Source organism: Polyodon spathula, chromosome 28 (genome assembly GCF_017654505.1).
Source record: "Polyodon spathula isolate WHYD16114869_AA chromosome 28, ASM1765450v1, whole genome shotgun sequence".
In the NCBI taxonomy this organism is placed as follows: domain Eukaryota; kingdom Metazoa; phylum Chordata; class Actinopteri; order Acipenseriformes; family Polyodontidae; genus Polyodon; species Polyodon spathula.
The window spans coordinates 5,196,356-5,218,849 of record NC_054561.1 but is presented as its reverse complement, the minus strand read 5'-3'; the positions used below and the strand labels follow the sequence as shown (position 1 = coordinate 5,218,849).

The 22,494-nt window shown below is 38.4% G+C and overlaps 1 protein-coding gene across 1 annotated transcript; it reads left to right on the top strand.

Moving 5' to 3' along the window:
• The first annotated feature begins 1,247 nt into the window (after positions 1-1,247).
• On the top strand, positions 1,248-12,258 carry wnt9b (wingless-type MMTV integration site family, member 9B). Its single transcript, XM_041231275.1, has 4 exons — positions 1,248-1,393; positions 5,469-5,722; positions 8,337-8,602; positions 11,532-12,258. Exons 1-4 carry the CDS (start codon positions 1,308-1,310, stop codon positions 11,988-11,990), a joined length of 1,065 nt encoding a protein of 354 aa, XP_041087209.1. The 5' UTR covers positions 1,248-1,307; the 3' UTR covers positions 11,991-12,258.
• Positions 12,259-22,494: the final 10,236 nt, after the last annotated feature.

The following is a 22,494-nucleotide window of genomic DNA, read 5'->3' as shown; positions in this document are numbered from 1 at the left end:
GGTCTCCGGTTACTGGGATGGTTTATGCATAACAGGAATCAAAACAAAAATATACGATTGGGGTGTGTAGAATATACACTTAGACTCTGATTTTCAGTAGGGGCATTTTAATAGAGAGGTTGTTATTTTTTGCAACCTAATCATAGGTCTTTATTTTCAACATAGGGAGGTTAATTTCTCCTACTCGCAAAGCCCTTTGCGACTTCTGCTTAGATTCAATTGAAACGGCAATTGAATTTTCCGGTTACTAAACTGGCCAATTGGTCACATTTCAATCGCCTGGACTTCCATTTAACTGGAAAACAACGAGATATCGCACATGCGTTAGCTCCTCGGTCGGAGCCACTGATAGCTTTAAAATACAAATGGAAATAACGGGACGCAACTTCTTCCATAAAACGGTCAAATATTAAATAAGTTCAAAAAAGATATAGGACCTATCCAAAGTACAGAACAGCAGTTGTGGTGCACCCCTTAGTCTCTGTAAGTTGTTTTGGATAAAAACGTCTGCTAAAGACTAAATACTACTACTACTACTAATAATAATAATAATAATAATAATAATAATAATAATATAATAATATAATAATAATAATACAGCGTGTCTATAGAAAAGAAAAATCCTTCATTTGTTTTAATATCACAATGTATCGCTCATGCAATATTAATGTTCACATGCAACATGTGTGCAAACCATTGCAGCGAGCACGTTTGGGAAGCCAGACAACTGATAACATTTGTGTGTGGCTCTGTTTTATTCCACATCCTCAGCTGGAAATAGTACACATTCCCTTGACCTATGGAAAGTGCATCTACGTTAGGGTAGGGTCGCATTTTCCGCCTACCTTGCCTCTCGTACTGCAGTAGAAGAATTGGACTTTTGAAAATACAGTTTGTCATGTATCTGGTGTCCCAAAGGTGTTTTATGACCTGTTTTTCTCTTTGCCCTTTCGGTTTGCATTTAAATAATAAATTCTTAAAACCATTCTTACTGGTGGGCTAGACTTTAACGCCCTTGAACGCCACCAGGACCAACAACATCTGGCAAGTAGTAAGAGTTTGCTGGGTCCAGTTCTTCTCTTTAGTTCAAATGTGCCCTCAGGTAGATTTACCCCGCCCTAAAGGGAGTTTCAATGAGTCTGGCCAATCACAGTGTGAGTCCGTCCCTAGGGGTCGTGTCCTCTCAGGGAGCGCCCCTGCCCCTTGTGAATTGGGTGTCGGCTCCTTTAAGAGGGATGCTGTAACGGAGTGGCCGGTATTTCTCTGCGGAGGGGCACCGAGATGAAGAGCTGCACTGACCCGAAAACATGTGCCCCAGGCTCCCGTGGACTGCCTGCCTGCTCAGGCTTACTGCCTTCTGCATCGTCTTCTTACACACAGCGGCTTATTTCGGGTCAGGAGGAATTTTTTTTATTCATTGCATTTTCTGTATATGTCCAAAACGTTTAAAATTTGCTAAAAGTCTTTGGTTGAAGTCTTGGTTGATTAATGGGCTACAGATAAAAACACAATTGCTCTTTTTAAGAATTGTGTTGCAATGTTAGCACATCACCAGTTAGATTTTTATAAGGTCTAATAAATGAATAAAATAAAAGGCACTAGCATGAAACCGATAGATAAACATCTCAAACCATTTATACCCAGTGCAGAGGAATCATTCTTCTCGAACAGTATATGAATTAAACAGAGTTTCTTTAAAAGCTACGGGCACCTTGCTTCTTTCTTGTTTGTTGTCTAACACTTCACGATTCGTTTCGCAAACTAAGATGCTTTACAAACTAAAGATTACAAAAAAAAAACATTGAATATCTGGCAGAGGTCAAATAAGTCTGGACGTACCCAAGTGCATTGTATTGACAATGAAAACTTTATGCGCATGTGGTGTGGAAATTGTATCATAATTATCCGACTACCCTGAAGCAAATGATAAAGCTGTTTTGCTTTAGATGCTTAAGATTGTATTATTATTATTATTATTATTATTATTATTATTATTATTATTATTATTATTATTATTATTATTAAGTTGCCACAAAGAATTCTAATAATTAATAACTCAAATAAGAGTTTGTTCAGGTCAAATAAGTTGTTTTGTTAGCAAGACAGTAAGTGCCCTGTACATTGACGTGATACGCAGTTGAGTGACTGGACACAACTGGACACCACTTTTAAAAGCTGCGTGTTGGAATATAAGATTAGGTGCCGACTTTGGAAAGAGGTTTCATTTTAGAAAAAAAAAAAAAACGCTAAATAAGTAGAATTTTTGCACCTGTTAATCAGTTAAAAAATATCTTCATATCCTCTGTTCTACACGCCGGCGGATCGCATTTCTTGTGCGCATTTCTTAGATTCAAATGAATAAGTAATGAGCATTTAGCGATTCAATCTGCCAAAAAATGGTTCCGGTTCAAACATGTTAGCAATATTTTATAAGAACAATCAAAACCTGTCCCAAAACAGCAGGAAAAACTAATCAAAACGCAAATGCAAACACACACACACACACACACACACACACACACACACACACACACACATTACACATACATATATATATATATATATATATATATATATATATATATTATATAGATGTGTGTGTGTGTGTGTGTGTGTGTGTGTGTGTGTGTGTATTATATACCGAATGATCATTGCCGTTCATTGCACTGGCTGTCAGAAGCAATATCGTTATCCACATTAACAATTAAAATAGTCTCAGTATTTTGATCAAATTAAAGAATACCATTTTTTTTGTCAACGTATGAAATATGTAGGTCGGTAACTGTGCAATATTTAAAATTAAAAGTGCGATCGTAAAGCAGCTGCTGTCATTCATTCCTCTCATTATATTTTTGTTCAAGTAATGGTTAGTTATTTAGATGCATCAAGAACGCTGTGCCTAATCCACTAAATACAAATACACAGCAATTATAGGAAGACTGTGTACACATCTAGACATGTCACGCTACGAGCATCCCAAAAAAAGCTCTTTTGAGGCGCAAGCTCTTCCGAAACTTTATAGGCTAAAAAAAAAAAAAAAAAAAAAAATCATGCATATTTAAATGATTTCAATGAACCCCTCTCTCTCCCTCTCTCTCTCTGCCTTGACATATCTTTGTCTGAAACGCTTACTGATTTCACGGGTAGCATTGTTCTATACCTTGTATGTGCTAGTTATTAGTGAAAATTTCAAGCAGGGTTTCCCAGACCGGGTCCCCGGGACCCACTGTGTCTTCTGGTTTTCATTCCAAATTAGTTAATAATTAATTAAACCCTTCATTGAACTAATCATTAGCTTAATTAGACCTTTTTAATTGTGTTCAGCTTTTAAACAGTAGGGAGATTTCAAATTAACTATACAATTTTATAAGCAACTTGAAATCAGCCACTTTTTAGAAACTGAGAACAATTAAAAAGGTCTAAGAGTTTAATTAAGTAACTGAGTGCTCTGTTGGAACGAAAACCAGAAGACACGGGGGGTCCCGAGGAGCGGGTTTGGGAACAACCGGTCTTTAGTCTTTGGAAAATAGACAGATTCTTAAATTATTATGCTTATATATTCCGTCATAAAGAAAGAGTCTGAACAACTAATGAACCAAACTAGCGCGTAGATTCCCGACAGTATCTTGAAAGAAAGAAAAAAATAAACTGAAATATGAAAACTCTTATTGCCCAAAAAGGAGAACTGCATTAATCTCATTATGTATACAATAAGGAAATTATAAACCAATATAATACTATTATATATTATATATATATATAATATATATATATATATATATATATATATATATATATATATATATTATATATATTTAAGCATATTATACGTGTCACGCATCGTACACTTACATAAAAATGATATATTTTTTCCACAATAATTTCATGGCAATTAAAGACATAAATTATTCTGGCAAAAAAGAATAAAATAATTTTCTTAAATGTATTATTATTATGTATTTTATTTATTTGAAATGTATGTGTATATATAAACGTCATAATTTAATAAATTAAAAACCTTGTTTTTAAAATAATAGAGCTTTAGAAAATCTTAAAAATAATCAGCATAGATTTTTAAATTATTATTATTATTATTTTATAATAGTGATTATAATCTTATAATAATAGGCCAGGATAAATTCTGAACGTACTACCCCATTTCACATTTAAAAGTCTCACTTCTCTTCATGGCCTTGTTAAGTTTTATTTATGGTGAAAGGCTTAAATCAAGACAAGGGAAGTATACCTTCTAACCCATTCATTAATTTGATTTAACTAGTGACATGGTCTTATTTCAGATTTAAAATCATTTAAATGAATCCTCTTTTAAAATGTCTGTATATTCTGCTCACGCTGCCTCATTTGTAATCTCAGAAGGGTTATTTCTGGGCGTACTATACCACACATTACACTCTTAGAAAAAAAGCTTCTATCCAGAACAATTAAATGTTCTTGGCACCGATGTCATAGGGGAACATTTTTGGTTCTTCAAAGAACCTTTTAAAATTGTTTAAAATGGTTTAAAAGAACCACCTGATAAGGTATAAGGTTCTTCACACGCGAAAGGTTCTTCAAGGAACCTGGGCGACATCCAAAGAACATTTTACGAACCCTTTTTTATGTGAGTGTCGCGTGGTAAAAATGTCATAGAATGCACAAAAAGGCAGCAATGTAACCCTACTAGACCCTACCTAAAATGATAAATGCCTCTAAATGTAACTGAAATATATTGCACATTTACCATCGGCCCATTCATACAAAAAGCATGAACTACACATGGCAGAGGTTCAAATTGTTGGTCCATCTCTTGTATTTCGTTTTTTTTTTTTTTTTTTAAAGGAAGACTGCTGTTTGTTTCTGAGAAGTGCATTGCATTTATATTTTACACTGCCACCACCAAGACTGAAGAAAAAAAAGAACTGTACGCCTTTTAACGAAATAGGTGGACCGCAGCCATTATGCGAATAGAAACATCTTAAAGAAATGCTTGTCTTTGTTCACAGATAGGTGAATTTTTACATATTTATGTGAGACACAAATCCTGTAGGATCCAGTGCGTTTACATTGAAGCGACGACAGTCCTAAAGGATTTCCTACAGGACATTCAATAGAATATTGTGTTGTGGAGTCACACAATTTCTACCTGAGCATTAGAGCAATATGAAACTTCATACAGTGTGTGCAAAGCTGTGAGCTGCCATCGATGTACGTGTTAAGTATACCAGTATTATTTAAAATATAATAACCCTGGGCTATATAGTTACTGAATGGGGTTCCACATCTTGATTATTGATATTTGTCATCCCTAAGGGTTAATACACTGGATTATGTTGAATCCATTGTATCGAGACTTCTGTATTACAAATTCGATTGCTGGTGATGCAAATGGGCTTTTTCTTGTTCAATAAGTTCTTGTGTTGAATTGTTTGGTCGGTGGTCCTCGGAATTAACAGTCCTCCCACCCGCAGGCTGACAGCAAAGGAGCCCGTGGCGTTGCTGCCTGTGTCCCTCGCTGGAGACGTGCAGTCGGGCCGCGGTCACCTGAAGCAGTGTGAGCAGCTCAAGCTGACCCGCAAGCAGAAGCGTCTGTGTCAGAGAGAGCCGGGGCTGGCGGACACACTGCGGGACTCGGTGCGCCTCAGCCTGCTTGAGTGTCACTACCAGTTTAGAAGCGAGCGCTGGAACTGCAGCCTGGACGGGCGCGGGAGCCTGCTTAAACGAGGTAAGGGTGTGATCACATGACTCTATCCAATAACCCCCCCCCCCCCCCCCCCCCCCCCCCCACTATAACTCAAATCTGAAAACTGTTGAAAGTATGGGATATTAAAAATGAAAGAAGAATTCAGAGACACTGTTTTATTTAGGGGAGACCATTCGGTCCATTTAAGATCGTAGGTGATTGATGTCAAAACGTTGCCAAGTCGGGTTTTAAAGGATTTAAGTAATTCTTTGTCAATATCGTGACTAGGTAAACTTACTACATACTTACTTTCAGCACTCTCTGTATGAAGTACTGTCTCCCTTCTTCTACCCTAATTCTATCGCAACTTCATTTCCAGCTGTGTCCTCTGGTCCTGGTTTCTGTTCTGCGCTTAAAGTATTGGTTTAGGGTTAACTGTGTCAACTATGTCAACTTGTAAGATTTGAAAGGATCGAATCATCTCCCCCTAAATCTTCATTGTTCTATGCTAAACAGATTCAGTTCTAGATTCAGTATATGGAAGAAACGGTACAATATCGTGTTTAACTTTGAAAACACAGAACACAAAGCTATATATATATATATATATATATATATATATATATATATATATATATATATATATATATTATATATATATATATATATCGGTGGGTGAAAAGATGCATGCTGGCAACATAACTAAAAACGGCAGAGAAAAGAAATACACTGCAGATGAGCTACTGCAGCCGTCACTGTAGCGGACTGTCAGAAATCACATCCAGAGGTGGGTCTGTCCGGAGAATTATTTTTAGCTGGGAAAGGCGCTCCGTTCCCAGAGGAAAGGGGTGTTGAGATATCTGCCTTTGATCTTGAGCAAATGTTTTGTAGACAAAATAGTAATTAATTAGATCTAAATATTCCCATGTAGTGGCTTTAATGGACAATAAAAACAGCAACACTGATTAACATACTCCTTACAGACTTGTAAAAGATGAAAGAAGGTATTTATACCTTCTTCAATACCTTGTATGGCTGTTCAGTGATTTATCTCAGATCTGTTTATTTCTGACCCCCATAGCTTAATAGCCGAATGCACAAGCTCTCTCAAAAACTACAAAGAAATATCAAATAGGGTGCAGAGCTGGTTCAAGAGCGAGTAGCAGGGTTCCTAAAATATAGCGCTTTCTTTCCCCACGTGTTGCGTCAACTGTTTAAATAACGTACCTGTCACTTTTCATTTCATTGTTAACAATGACAACTTTACACAGGTGCATGTTTAAATCTGTTTCAAACGTCATTTGAACATGTCAGCTCTGTTGCAGTCGGGTATGAGATCACGGGTGTGTCCTCTGATCACTAAAAGAAGAGTGATTAGAAAAAAAAAAATGGCTGTGATTTTTGTGTTCAAAGGATATTCTAAAAGGTATTGAAAGTGTCGACCCAAGGAACTTTTTCAGCCTGAAAAAAGAAACAAGGACCAGGGGTCACAAATGGAGATTAGACAAAGGTGCATTCAGAACAGAAAATAGGAGGCACTTTTTTTACACAAAGAATTGTGAGGGTCTGGAATCAACTCCCCAGTAATGTTGTTGAAGCCGACACCCTGGGATCCTTCAAGAAGCTGCTTGATGAGATTTTGGGATCAATAAGCTACTAACAACCAAACGAGCAAGATGGGCTGAATGGCCTCCTCTCGTTTGTAAACTTTCTTGTGTTCTTATGATATCATGGTTCGTTGTTGCTGTGTTAACTGTTTGGCAATGTGGGTAATAATCCTTACACTATCAGCTATAATAATAATAATAATAATAATAATAATAATAATAATAATAATAATAATAATAATAATAATAATAATGCACATTATGCACACAAATGTATAAATAATGACAAGCGCTTGTTTGACCAATGTCGCTGTCATGCGCTTGAATTGGGTTGCGCTACACTAGAAAATAACGTACGTGTGTATTTTTATATATGTTAGGACCCCCGGCCGAAGTACAAACCCATTGTGATCCGGTCGACCACACCGGCTTGGGGTTAATTTACATTTTTAGAACTCTTCGTGTTCCTCTTGGGGTTGTCTTGCGAATGACCCCGATGCAGGAGATTCACTTTACCGATCTGAACATCCAATAATAGGAGTTCCGGTCATCCCTTCATATCAAAGTGAGACTACTTTCAATTACAGATCTGAGATTTCATCCCTTCATGTAAAATTGTAATCTCGGGGTACCCCAAAATGTGTGAAATATGCTACTTTGGAAATAATTAATAAATTCAATAACTAACTAACTAACTAAATAAATAAAGTAAATGTGGTAATAAATGCATTGCATGCGTATGTTTTTAAACAAAATGATCAAACTACCTGATTTATTTATTTATTTGCATTTCAAAAGTACAAAATAGGATCTTCTTTTTCTCCATCGCAAAACAACCCCAAAATGATCATAGAAAAGATTTTGGGCTTCTAAAAATTTCCATTTTATTTGAGTATTTAAAAGCAGTAATTATGATCAAATTTCATTTTGGACTTGTAACTGTAATGGATTACTTTTTAAACTTCCCCCACACTGACCCAATTATGCTCTTTCGTGTCGAGGGAGAACGACTCCCAGAGTGATCTGACAGCAGTGCTTGTCATGCACAGGGTTCAAGGAGACCGCGTTCCTGTACGCCGTGTCAGCAGCGGCGCTTTCTCACTCACTGGCAAAAGCTTGCAGCTCGGGCCGCATGGAGCGCTGCACCTGCGATGACTCCCCCGACCTGGAGAACCGTGAGGCTTGGCAGTGGGGGCTCTGCGGGGACAACCTCAAATACAGCACCAAGTTCCTCAAGAAATTCCTGGGGCAGAGGAAGACCAGCAAGGACCTGCGGGCGCGAGTCGACGCACACAACTCCAACGTTGGCATCCTGGTGAGTTTGCATGCCAGGGCCACTATGGGGGTAATACACTCATCTTGAACCCCAGACTGGAACACTGGAACCCCAGACTTGGGTCTCAGTTTCTCATCCAGTAAAAGTACTGCCGATTGGAGTGCAAGGGCAGGTATCTAAGCATGATTTGAAAGTTGCTAATATTGTCTGGGGGCCCACAAGGAGCGATGCATTGGCCTTCACACTCCCACAGGATTAGGGAAGAAGATTAGGTGGGTAAAGTTCAGTCAGTCAGTAACTGACTGGGCTTGACAACAGGAATCGAGTCAATCTTTCCTAGGGCTGCAGCGTTTAAAGAGTTAAACATAAACAGCCTATATGCCTCTGTACACGGACGTCTGAAGCTGATTGGGTAGTAGTCCAGTCCACGGGTGTGTCCTGGTATAGAAAGACACAACGACACAAGTTAGGACATAACTTTTCTCAAGGGTTAAAACCAAGACTTTCGTTAGCATTAAAAACATTCTTCTCAAGTGCCTCACAGAGCAAATATCATACCGATGTATAAGTGATTATTTGGTACAACAGATTATATTCCTGGAGAATTTAACACTGGGCAATTTGACAGCCTATCAACAGACTGTCCTTTTGGAAAGGGGTTGATGCTGTGGAAAGGAACACCACATTTATGCACTCTTGAGCTGTTTGTTTCTTAATTTGGAACATGGCGGAAAAATGCCGGAAAAAATCACACCTGTGATAGTCCAGTTAAACAGCTAATAAAAATGTAGAATTCATGATAACTTTTCAGAATGCTTATTTCAGTAAAGGTAAACGAATCATACACACCAGCTTCCCTAAATGCGCGTGACAAAAATCACAAAAATAGACACCAGTCCTATTTTTGCATTGCTTCAGTGTCGCACATCTCATCGCAGTGTTCAGTGTTAACGGTTTGTATAAAAAAAAAACATGTTTTATTTATTTTGTTGTGGTGTGGTGTGTTGTTACTCCAATGAGAGACCTGAGTTAACTTGGCTACAGTATATTAATACCTAACTGCAGCTAATTGCGCAATGTACTTGCAACAGTTTGTTCTTCATCTTCATGTTGTTTTTGAAAAGGGAATTCGGGCAGCGACGTCTGTGAGGTGCTGTCCTGTAATAACATTACTGTTTGGGGTGCTATTATGAAGTAGATTTAATCAGCATTATTTCCACTGCAGCTCAGATAATATCTACCCAAGGTCACAGTGCTGGGAAGTTGACATCCACAAATCTATAAATCCCTTTAGCTTCAACATTGCCATGGTTACCGGGTGCTTGAGCAATACCTATGGTAAGCTTCTCTCTGGAAATGCTGGGGAGACTGAATCAACGTCTCTGCCCAGGAGAGCATTTTCAAACTGCAGGACCAGGTGTTCACAGACATGATAAAGCTTGCTTCAAACTCCACAGGAAATAAAAGGCCTTGATTTAGAGCTGTGAGCTATGTTTTCATAACTTTGTTGTATTATTATTTTTATATATAGTTATATATTATAATGTCAGGCCTCCTGGCAGCCTCTCTGTTCTCATAAATTCTCCCAATGCACTGAGGTCAAAGTTCATCAACCCTCAGGTGCCAATTTCCCATAATTCCACAGCAGCGATATATTTCCTTAGCAATCACCCCAGGCCTAAGGGCTCTGCTATCTGTTATGCAGACAACTGCACACTGGGCCTCCTGAACCATACACTCATATGCCATTACTCTGCTACATTTGCATAAGGCAAACATTAGTGCAATTGAAGACTCTCGCATGACCTCTGCCTTCTTTGGTCCTGTTTCCAACTGACCAGTCAAAGTGTGCGTCACTTGGATTTTACATTACCCTGGAGTTTGATCTGTTTGTTTGTGCTGCGAATTTCTGTGGGGTTTAACGTGAGTTTTCAGCTTGTGTGAAGAAACAATGCCAAACCAGATGAGTGGAGTTTCAGCTTGTAATGGATGTCCTTCTAGCAGTGTAAAGGTCTCCACACACTGGACACGATGCAATTTGTCTGGTGATAAAATGGTGTTTTCGCTGCAATGCTACCTTTCACACCAGTAGCGATATCATGGCAAATCACGTGTATATTAGTCCTGTTATACAGCTAATAAAAACATAGCTTTTCAAAATACTTATTTTAGTAAAGGTAAACTAATTATACACACCAGCTATATCCTGTTCCCTGAAATGCACTCCCATATGTTCTCCCTCATTGCTCAATTTTTTTCTTCCGCCATTGTTTACTGAAGGCGGGTAAGGGAAGCTGTTCCTCATTGGTCAGTTCCCTAGCTTCTGTGTGATAAAATTGCAAACTTAGACACCAATCCTATTTTTTTCGCATCGCTTCTGTGTCGCTTCAGTGTAGCCGGCTGCATCTTAGGTAGTGTGAAATACATGCTTTCTTTTTTTTGACATGGTGTGGACATTCGCTTGTCACATCGCATCCAGTGTGTGGCGACCTTACGAGTTAAAAATACTGACAACATAAAACATGTACATACCTCTCATCTAGAGACCTTGCTCTGCAGTTGATAAGTTGATAATGATAAGTTGTTCGCCTTTGACGCTGTTTGCGTCTGGCTCTTGCCTCTCTATTCAATTCAATGGGCTCAGATGCCAAAACATTACAGCGTCACCCTATGGGGAAGAATCCTGACCTCTGTGGTTGACACAGCTCATTTAATGTCTGTGTTCTTTGCATTAAAAGCTGTAGCATGGATGCTGGCTTGCGGCACATGTGATTCTCTTAACTTGGAGTTCACATAACCTGTAACAACCACAGTGAAACAGTTTACGAGTATATATGATCGATTATGGATATTTAGTCTGTGAGATCGATGTAGACTGTACCCACCAGTCACTACTAGCAGGGAATAAACCTTGGGCTTAAATACTTGCGTGCAACGTTTCTAATGTTGTATTTTTCCTCTCCTGCAGGCTGTGAAGAGTGGTTTGAAGACCACATGTAAGTGTCACGGTGTTTCAGGCTCCTGCGCAGTCCGAACATGCTGGAAGCAGCTCTCCCCCTTCCACGAGACGGGCCGGCTCCTCAAGTTCAAGTTTGAGTCAGCGGTGAGGGTTGTGAGTGTTACCAACTCTGCCATGGGGGAAACCGAACTTGTGGGGCCACGTCGCTCCAGCCATGCCCCCCGTGCCACCGATCTGGTCTTCCTGGAGGACTCTCCCAGCTTTTGCCGCCCCTCCCGCTACTCCCCGGGCACCGCTGGCCGACCCTGCTCCAAGGAGACCACTTGTGACAGCTTGTGCTGTGGCCGAGGCTACAATACTGCCCTGCGCCTCGTCACCTTCTCCTGCCACTGCCAGGTCCAGTGGTGCTGCCATGTGGAGTGCCAAACCTGCATTCAGGAAGAGGAGGTGTACATCTGCAAACACTGAAGAGGGAGAAACGAGAGAGGAGAGGACAGAGGAGTGGAGATAAGGGAGCAATGAGAGAGAATTGGAGAGGAGGGAGAGAGGAGAGAGGAAAGACAGAGGAGTGGAGATAAGGGAGCGATGAGAGAGAATTGGACAGGAAGGAGAGAGGAGAGGACAGAGTAGTGGAGATAGGGGAGCAATGAGTGAGAATTGGAGAGGAGGGAGAGAGGAGAGAAGAGAGAGGAGTAGATAGGGGAGCAATGAGAGAATTGGAGAGGATGGAGAGAGGATAGAGGAGACGACAGAGGAGTGGGGATAGGGGAGCAATGAGAGAGAATTGGAGAGGAGGGAGAGAGGAGAGAGGGAGGACAGAGGAGTTGAGATATGGGAGCGTTGAGAGAATTGGAGAGGATGGAGAGAGGAGAGGACAGAGGAGGGGAGATAGGGTAGCAATGAGAGAGAATTGGAAAGAAGGGAGAGAGGAGAGAAGAGTTGGAGAAGAGGTAAAGATATGAGGGCTGAGAGGAGTGAAAAAGAGAGGAGCAAAGGGATAAGGTAGGGGAGAGAAACAAAGTGAAAGAGAGGTAGAGGAGATCAAGGAGGAATGAGGTAGAAATACATTTAATATAATGAGGAAGAAAGGAAAAAGGACATGGGCATATTGTGAGAATGGAAAATTGAAGATAAAGACATGGAAGGGTTGGAGAAATGTATATTGAGAGGAGGAAATTAGAAACAGAGTAGAATGGAGATCCATAGAAATGAAGGGGGCAAGTGGACACTAGAAGAGCAAGGTTACTGGGGGTAATTGCAACTACAACAAATCAAATCTTTCTGATGGAACACAATTTATAGAGTAGAGAAAAGACTTGACTGAAAAGGGACAGGAAGCTGTCCTCCAAATAAATAGGCATCCTACTCTCTCGTCTGCTGGACTGATGGATGTATGTTGTCTGTCAATGACATTCTGTAGGTTATAGCACCTGGGATTGTGCCTTACATCAACTAAGCAGGCACTGAACCAAGGATCGCTCACAAAAAAGAATCGGATATTCTCTTGGACCTCTACAAGCTGCAGATCAGAAATGACAGTCTGGAGTCATCTGCCTGTATTTCTGTCTACAGGCCTGGTACAGGCTAGCACAGTGTTGGATTTAACGATTGAGATGGGTTCATCATCTTTCTTTTGGGATATACAGTGCTGGCATTCCAGACCCGGGAACTAAAATGTGCACATCTTTGGGAAAACATATGAAGCCATAAAGCAGGACACACTGAGTCACAGATACAGGCTTGTCACCTCCTAAAACTGTGACCACAAAGGTTGCCATAGTCTCCAATGCTTTCAAAGATCTCTCAAGAATCCCCTCTACACACACAGCTCTGCACAGGCTTGCTTTTATCTTATAAGACTGTCTTCTCATGAGAAGCATCTTGCATGTAGAAGAAAATATGCCATATTGTCAAATCAACTGTAAATATGAACTTATTATACATATCATTTTAAAGATGTATTCTCTTACAAATGGCCAAGGCTACCATTCCTATTGCAAAAGCTTGTGGATCAACAGTAGAATATTAAACTCCACTTACAAGTAAGTAGATCATTCAGAATATTAAACTGGAGTTGTGTTTGTGTTGAAACTGGATATGTTGTGTTCTCACGTTGCAATAAGGGACACGGACTGTGTGATTCACAGGGGCTTCATAAAATGAGTCAGTTTTTCTGGCCAGAAAATCCTTAATTTATCAGAAGGAAATCTGTTCGGTTTTGTCTGCTTTTCGGATAGACGCCCCCCCCCCCCAAGACATACCATAAAAATGTAACTGCAAAATTCATAAAAAAAAAAAAAAAAAACATCACCTTTGGGTTTTATTCAAGATAAAGGTACAATACCATTGTGGTGCTATGCAGTTAATAACACACCGTCCAAACACTCATTAATACATATGTCTGTGCTACAATTTATACTTCCTGTCTAGGAATTATTAACAAACAGAAACATATACACCAGGCCAGGTGCTATATGACCTCGTAGCCACTCCCTCATGAGACAGGGAGTGTGGGAGTAGGCTGATATACATGTAGAGCTCTGGCCAAAAGTTTTGCATCACCTAAAATTTTTGGATTGAGACATAATTTCTTTAAAAAACTATATAAACATAATTTAGATCTTTAACAGCATGTAATCAAATAAACTACAAGATGATACCAAAAAAGTCTATTGAAAGCCATAATAGTAGTACTGTATTTCATGTAAGATTTGAAAAAGTGACATTTTTCAATGTTGTTGTCAGTTTTTCATGAAGTACTGTATATGAAAAATTACAAAGCTTATGTAATTTAATATATTGACATTATTCAAGATGTTTCAACTGACTTTATGAAGCAGAATAAGTACATTATTTAGGGTGATGCAAAGCTTTTTGCCAGAGCTGTATGTAGTCAATAGTTATTAATAATGCCATGTACCCCAAAAACTGGGGTTAAACTTCTGTACTAAAGTATTTAGACCAGATTTTAGGTTTACAAAAAGCAGCGCAACCTTTGTGTAGAAATGGCTGGCAGCAGAAATCAAACCTAAAGAAGTGAAAAATCGAATCTTAAACCCAACTGGCATCTTACCAACACACAAATTCGCACCCTGATTTGGCCACTTACACTGTGTTTGTGCACATTTTAAAGACAAAGCCTATGAGCCTAAAACATATTTTCAAGAACTCGCTATAGATTTAACCAACCTATTTAAAAATGTTTTTAGGTATTAGACCACTATAATCTCTAAACGTTTGTAATTATCTATCTATCTATCTCTATGTTACAGATTAAACTAATGCTGTTAATGTTATGCTCATAATGAGAACTAAGCACATGTAAATGAGAATTATAGAATGGTTTCACTAGCGCTAACCACTTTAGTAGTCTGATATTATTGATCATGGAGGGCACCTGTACTGTAAATAACAAAACAAGAAGCACTTATGTATTGCCCTGAACACACCTATATATGAAACATGTTGCTGAAGATAAAATCAATTCAAATGTATTGACATGAATGGTCTGTAAAGACACTCCATATAAAGTTCAACAGTTACTTTACAGCTGTCCATGATACTGAAAATGACGTAAACCTGTATTGGGGTTTTAATAAAGAAGTCGTATTCCGCATGGAATAGGTTTTACAATACCACTGTAAGCCACCCCTCTATGCAATAAATGTATTCAGTTTTACCACAGTGCAACTTCTCTGCACTATATACACCATAACTACGCATGTCAATATTGATATGCTGAGGTCCTGCTACCCCTATTGTAAGATGAACACAGTGACTCTGGACTATATTGTTGTAGTTTCCCCATGCTTTTCTCATGATAACACTTTGCATTTAATATTGTTTAACATGGTTTGTCACTTTTTGTAATATGCTTTATCATACATCTATGGGCTGTACAGTGCTTACCAATGCTTAACCATGCTTTCACCCTGCTTTAATACATTTTACCATGCTTTTACTATGATAAACTTTTATAAGGGAAAGTACAAATCTCTATGCTGTTTATCCTCTATTGTGAAAGTGAATGTCCCTATGCCTAGAACTTTGAATAGCCTTAAAAATCAATACAGATGATATCTATCTATTCACCATGTGCAGATTTATTGGAAAACAAACATTTAAAAAATAAAGTAGCAGTGAGTTTGCCATGCACCCCATTACCCTGGCGCATGTATTCTCATAATGCCATTACCCTGGCGCGTGTATTCTCATAATGCCATTACCCTGGCACGTGTATTCTCATAATGCCATTATTCTGGCGTGTGTATTCTCATAATGCCATTACCCTGGCGCGTGTATTCTCATAATGCCATTATCCTGGCGCGTGTATTCTCATAATGCCATTATCCTGGCGCGTGTATTCTAATAATGCCATTATCCTGGCGCGTGTATTCTCATAATGCCATTACCCTGGCGCGTGTATTCCCCACAACAGATTTATAAAGGGGGTTAGTAGCACTGTAGTAATGCTTACTATAATAGAATATTTCTTTAAATTTAATTTCTGTCTGAAAACTGGAGAAAATGACCCAGCTGATATTACCTGTAGCAAGCATAGCACTTGCATTGCTAGTTCTATTCTTTTATCGAGTGCTACCATGGAATTCTTCCCCTTATTACCAGCAGCATAAATATCCCTTCTGTTTCAGGTGATGTAATGCAGTGTCTATTTTCAGTCTGTGTGCTGCTTGCTCTGAGTATAATATAAAAAAAAAACAGCTTTGCTCTTCTCTCCAGTAGCTTTCTTTTAATTCATATAATTATCTCTCCAAGGGAATTAAATCTCCAAAAATTCTCATATTTTTCTACCTCACATGTACAGCTTGTAGACAGAAGAAAATGTATTTATTATTTATAGTCTTATATATATCTATATATATATCTAATATATTATATATATATTATATATATATATATATCCTGAGTAGCATAATAAAGAAAAGCAAAGAGCATTTTTCTTTCTACGTATTTGTAAACATTTTGGTCGTAAACGTATACGTCTGGGTTGTATATACTTTTTTGCGCTATGTAATAGTTTTGTTAAATATTCTTATTTAATGTCAAAAAAAATGAATTCATACATTTGTGAAAATGTGTTTGCACTGATGTCCTGTTTATGATATCAATAAAAAGTACACAATCTTTCATTTTGTATTCTTTGTGTTGGGTGGGTGTTGCACAATGCTGTACAGCACCTATCATTCCAACATGTGGCTTATTAAAGGGAAGGGCTAAATTAACACAAACAATAACATATACAAAATTTATAATACAGCTTGTTTATTGATATATTGACGTATGTATGTTAACAGTTAAAATATTCCCTGCTCGTCTTTGTTTTAAATGAAGTGCTGGATGCTAGTGAATGTTTTTCACGTTTTGTCATAAGACATTGATGATCTCAGTTATCACAGCGAAACCAGCTGCTATGAAACTTTAAGAAAGTAAACTCTCGCTATAACGCTGCAATGCTTGGTGCTGATAGGTTGAAACAATAAGCACCCGCCCTCACATGGCAATTGGTTGAAACAGCTGATTCGTGACAATATTACAGGGAGTGCAGATCAACCGTACACTGCTCAGACATTAATAATAGAACAGTTGAGTCCGGCCGCACTGTCAGCACCCCGCATCCCGCATCCTAGGTACCTAAATAAATAAATAAATAAATAAATAAATGCAAATTGATATTTGCCTGCCCCAGATCTAAGAGATTACATTGGTAAATATTGAGTATCCCTTTTCATCAACCAGCATTTATTTCTACATTTTTTACGGTCATTCAAGGATATAATATACCTAGGCCTAAATGTTTATTATTAAACAAATGTGTGTTTAAATTATTAAATAAGGTCATACAGGCAAATCCTGTGTTCTGCTTCCCTGGTTTGTAGCAACCCACAAAGACTTCTATCTGTGGTCAGTACAAAAGGCAGATTGAAATCTGGGTATGCAAAGATTGGAGGCGACATCAAGCACTTCTTCAACTCATCAAACGCAACTTGACATGCCTCAACCCAACAAATGTCACCGGTTGTCTTCCTTTGTTTTGTTTTGCAGGCTGGCCCACAAGCATATGCAAAGGTTTCGCAATATGTGCAAATCTGGGGATGAAACGTCTATAGTAGCTCATGAATCCGAGCACTTGTCTTTCTTCTCTTGCAGTTTTTGGGACTGGCCAGTTTTTTAACTTGGGTCTTCTCTCCATCGACTCTAATACCATCACCTGAGATCACAAACCTCAGTCTTTAAGAGGAAGCATTTGCTTGGTTTTAACTTCAAGCCATGTTCTTTCAGATGAGTGAAAACGAGGTCCAGTTTTCTCAAATGGCTCTCAAAATCCTTGGAAAAAACAATAATATCGTCCAGATAGATTAATAAGATGTCAAAAATATAGTCCCCGAGCACCCTTTCCATTAGACGCTGGAAGATGGCCGTTGCGTTGCATAACCTGAAAGGCATGCAAATCCACTCAAACAGCCCAAAGGGGCTGGTAACCACTGACTTCTCTCTGTCTTGCTCACTAACTGCCACTTGGAAATAGCCAGATGTTATGTCAAGTGTCGAAAACAATTACGTGTTACCCAAGGCATCTAATGACTCTTCCACATGCTGCAAGGGGTACGTGTCTTTACATGTCACCTGGTTCAATTTTCTGTAACAGAAACGCACTCCACCGTCTTTCTTGATGACAATGACACCAGGTGAAGCCCACGAGCTACAACTTCCTTCAAGAGTCCCTGAGATAAAAGATCCTGAGCATGTCTTTTGAATTCTTGGAAGACTTGTAGTTGAACTCTTCTTTGTCTTTGCTTTATTGGGCTTGCATCTCCCATCGGGATCCGATGCTTGACTCCAGCTATACTCACTTCAACACTTAAATCTCCGAAAGATTGTCTAAGCAGATTGGTGGCCATACTGACATTCTCCGCCTCTAGCCTGCTATCGGCTCCCATTCATTGATGGACCTGCACATTTCCGAACACTGTTCTTTTGAAGCACTAGTGTCTTCTGAAGTCTCTCTGGTTGTGCTTGTCTGGGCCCTGGCCTCCTATTCACTGGACACCCTTTGCTAGTATGTCAAATGTATAGCAAATGTATCTTCCTTGCCTGTCCTTCAAAGGTGGTTTTCTTGGCCTAAATGATTCTGAACAATGCCTCCTTCATTTAGGTTAAATAACTCAGTTTTAATTGATACACAAGATGAATTTAAATGTAATTTAAGAAGAGAAGTAAAATATAAAGTGTCCCTAATTACAGAAAGGTTGACTATAACACCCATTTTGACCTTTTGACTAAATGAATGCCCTGTGCCCTAAGTTCTAATTGGCTACTTCAAATAACAGTTTGTTACAACTAAATATTACCTCTGTTCATGTCAATTATTAATATCTAAATATGCCTTAGCATATAACGTTTTTTTCATCTGAAGAATAGAAATGATATATTAGAAAATTGTAGAATATTTGACCTTTTTCTTCCAGAGTCTGCTTCTTGCCACAGATAAAAACTAAGGCTAAAATACATGTTCTGTCTAGTTTATTGTAAAATTATAACCAGGTATTATTTTATATGGGCAGTGCCTCAGGGTGTCTGTTCATTTATGGCTTATATTTAGACAGATTTCTTCTTTCTTTCTTTCTTTCTTTCTTTCTTTCTTTCTTTCTTTCTTTCTTTCTTTCTTTATGTTTAGATCCCCAGCATCGAGTTATCTATACTAAACTGTATTGAATTAGCTGGCTCTCAGATCCCCAGCATTGAGTTATCTATACTAAACTGTATTGAATTACCTGGCTCTCAGATCCCCAGCATTGAGTTCGCTATACTATACTGTATTGAATTAGCTGGCTCAAAGGTCCCAGTTCAGAATTTTGCAACACTATATGGCAGCGAGCCAGATAAAGTTTTAGGTCTGGGAGTAATTTACCCTTTCATTTTAACAGCAAGAGAGTGAAATGTATTTTCAGAGGGTAAAATGCAACATTACCTTGGAGTCATGAGTAATCTCAATAAATACTGTACAATCTTTAATTGCAATGGAGTAGGCATTAAAAAAGAGCCTTGCGATTTAACTGCAATGTTACTTTGAATGACTGTTCAGCCACATGTGTGTTCTACAAGGTTCTTTATCGACTCAGCGACTCTGCAAATTAATTCTGTTACTTATATTTTAACATTCAATTCTTAAACTCAGTGAACATGTTAAAACTTTAATATAAAGCCATACAGATAAGTAAAATAAGGAAATGCATTAATAAGTTATAAAACAGTTTGTTTAATATTACAGGCACCTTTTTTCAGCGGTTGCCTCTGACGATGGTTCCAGTTGGATGTATAGCAGGACTTGGATGTTTACCTGTCAACCTGTTTAGCTTCGAATTTTTTTTACTCTTATTGTGGTTGGCTGAAAAAGATAACAGGGCTAGCGAGAGATTGGATAATATTTGTTCGGTTGGTTTTTCTTGTGTACAGTAAATGAAACCATTGCATTCTGGGAGATGTAGTTGTTAGTGGAAGTTTTAGAGGCAGCAGACAAACTGTGCAGTGAAGTCACTGTGCGTATTTTTACACATTAAATGTAAATTTAGTGAGTATCAACTATATTGCTGGCTAGGAGCTGCCTCTTAGATCCACAATACTTAGTTCTGTATATCTTAAATATGTTGATTTTGTGCTGTCTCTCAAATCCTCAATTCTGCAGTCTCTTCACTACAATCTAAGATCTCTGCACACATATAATCCTCACTCTCATCACAGGTAATGTGATTCAGCAGGATCTGGCAACTTCCTTTCTCCCTGGAGCCTTGTGTTCGGCACGCAGCGTCCCTGTTCCAAGATAATTCTGTTTTGATGATCACCTCTGGTGTCCTTTCATGTACCCGCTGAATGATTTCCTGGTTTTTTTTGATTACAGGTGTTTTACCCAGGGGTTAAAATGAACTCCACGGTTAAAATATATAAAGGCTGATGTTTATCAGAGCGTTGCTGTTTCAGTCTGTCACCAGCTCTGATCTCTGCCATACCGCCCTTAGCTGTCTGTCATTAGGGACACCTGAGCCATTAGCAGGAAACTGCTGACCTCCATTTAACAAACTAATATTTTTAAAACTGATTGGGCTCTCTCAGATCTTAAGTACCTAGGTCTCCATCGAAGGCTGTTGTTTCGTCCACCCAACAGTCCTGACTCCAGGTGTGTGGGGGGGGGGTTAAAGTTGGCTCTTTGTTCCAACCCTGTTTGGTTCCATTTTTAAATTGATACAATTAAACCTCCATCCAGATCCTGAAGTTGTCCATGATCTCATTTTGCCTGTTAAACCTGGAGTGGAATGGCCCTCCAGCATCATGATTGGATGGCCTTGCTCTTCACACTTCACATCCCTAAGGGTCGGGCTAATAATTCAGGATTAGGTTGCTGTTTCTGTGTAGCTGGAACAATCTGAATGGCACAGTGGTCAGATCCTGGGCTTCCACTGCGTAGAATTGGGTTCACGTCTGGGTTGGGAATATGCTATATATATATATATAAAATAATCTGTTCAATTTACATTCTAATTTTAAAAATTTTTTATCAGTTTGATTAGGGACAAAGCATTGAATTTAGAGAAAGGGAAACAGGTAGCCATATTAACAGTAACATTAGGGTAAGCACATTGTAAAGGAAGACGTTTCTCGATCAACATTTACATTTGTGAAATGATTTTGCTTAAAGGGAAAACAATCCAGGAGGAACCAGTTTGTGACCAGAAGCGCTGTACTTATGTTCAGTTTGTCTATCAATGCTTTTACTATGAATTTACCATGCTTTGCTATGATGTTACCATACCTCTCTGTACTTCTACTTGTTCATGCTTCCACTATCATCCATAATTATAAAAACACTCAACAGTGCTAAATTTATGAATACTAAAAAAAAACAAAAAACGTAGTACATTTTATGACTAAAAGTCTTCTCAAAGTCTTTTCTCAAAATAAATGTTTCTTTTAACACACTGCTACCTGGACATTTTGAACTCTGTCTTACACATAAGAAACAGTAAATAACCAGGGGGCAGTGTTTTTCTAATCAAATCCCCTATGCTTTACTGCTATGCTGTTACCACGATTCACTTTTATACAAGCAGCGCTGTCACTCAAAGTCTATCGAGACTGTCGCAGTACAAGTGTTCATCCCAGGGCTAAGAGAGTGAAGTTCCTCTCCCTCTCTCTCTGTCCCCCTCTCTCACTCTCTCTCTCTCTCTCAGACATCTTCTCTCTACCACAAGTAAAATGAAATACAAAGTAAATGATTTATTTCCCCAAAGCTTCGTTCTGGGGAGTCATCAGAGAGAGTACGGCTCAGCCATCTCATCTGAATTCTTTCTGGATAGACAGTTCCACTTCTCTTTCCTCTCCTCTCCCTGTTTTTCAAAGACATTCAATATGAGAGATACAGAAGAGATAACCAGACTGAGAAAGAGACAACTTTAGTATGCCTGTGTTCATTAAATAAGCATTTCATGATGAAAACACAACATCAGTTTATTTGGATTTTGACTGTAATTGCTTCTGCCAAACATTAATAAACACCCTTGTAACTTTTTCAAACCCATTAAGACTTTAATGAGAAACTCCACTTTTAAATGCAGAGCCATATTGGGGTGTGTTTTTTAAAATAGATATTTCTTTGAAAGAACTCAAATGTTTAATATTCCTTTTCATTTTTCTACACTGCATATGTGTTATTAGGAGTTTAAACTTTACATTTTCTACTGATCGATTAATCTATTAAATTAATTAATGAATTAGTGATATGAAATTGTATTGAAAGAGAATTTCAAGTAATACGAAGTATAAAAATAATGCTATTGTAGCTGGCCTATCAGTGAAAGAAAACCACTTCCAGACAAATGTTTAAAACCAATCCAGGTAATGTTGATTCTTGTTTCACTCGGATATACAGTAACTTGATTAAGCCTTTTCTGATTTATAC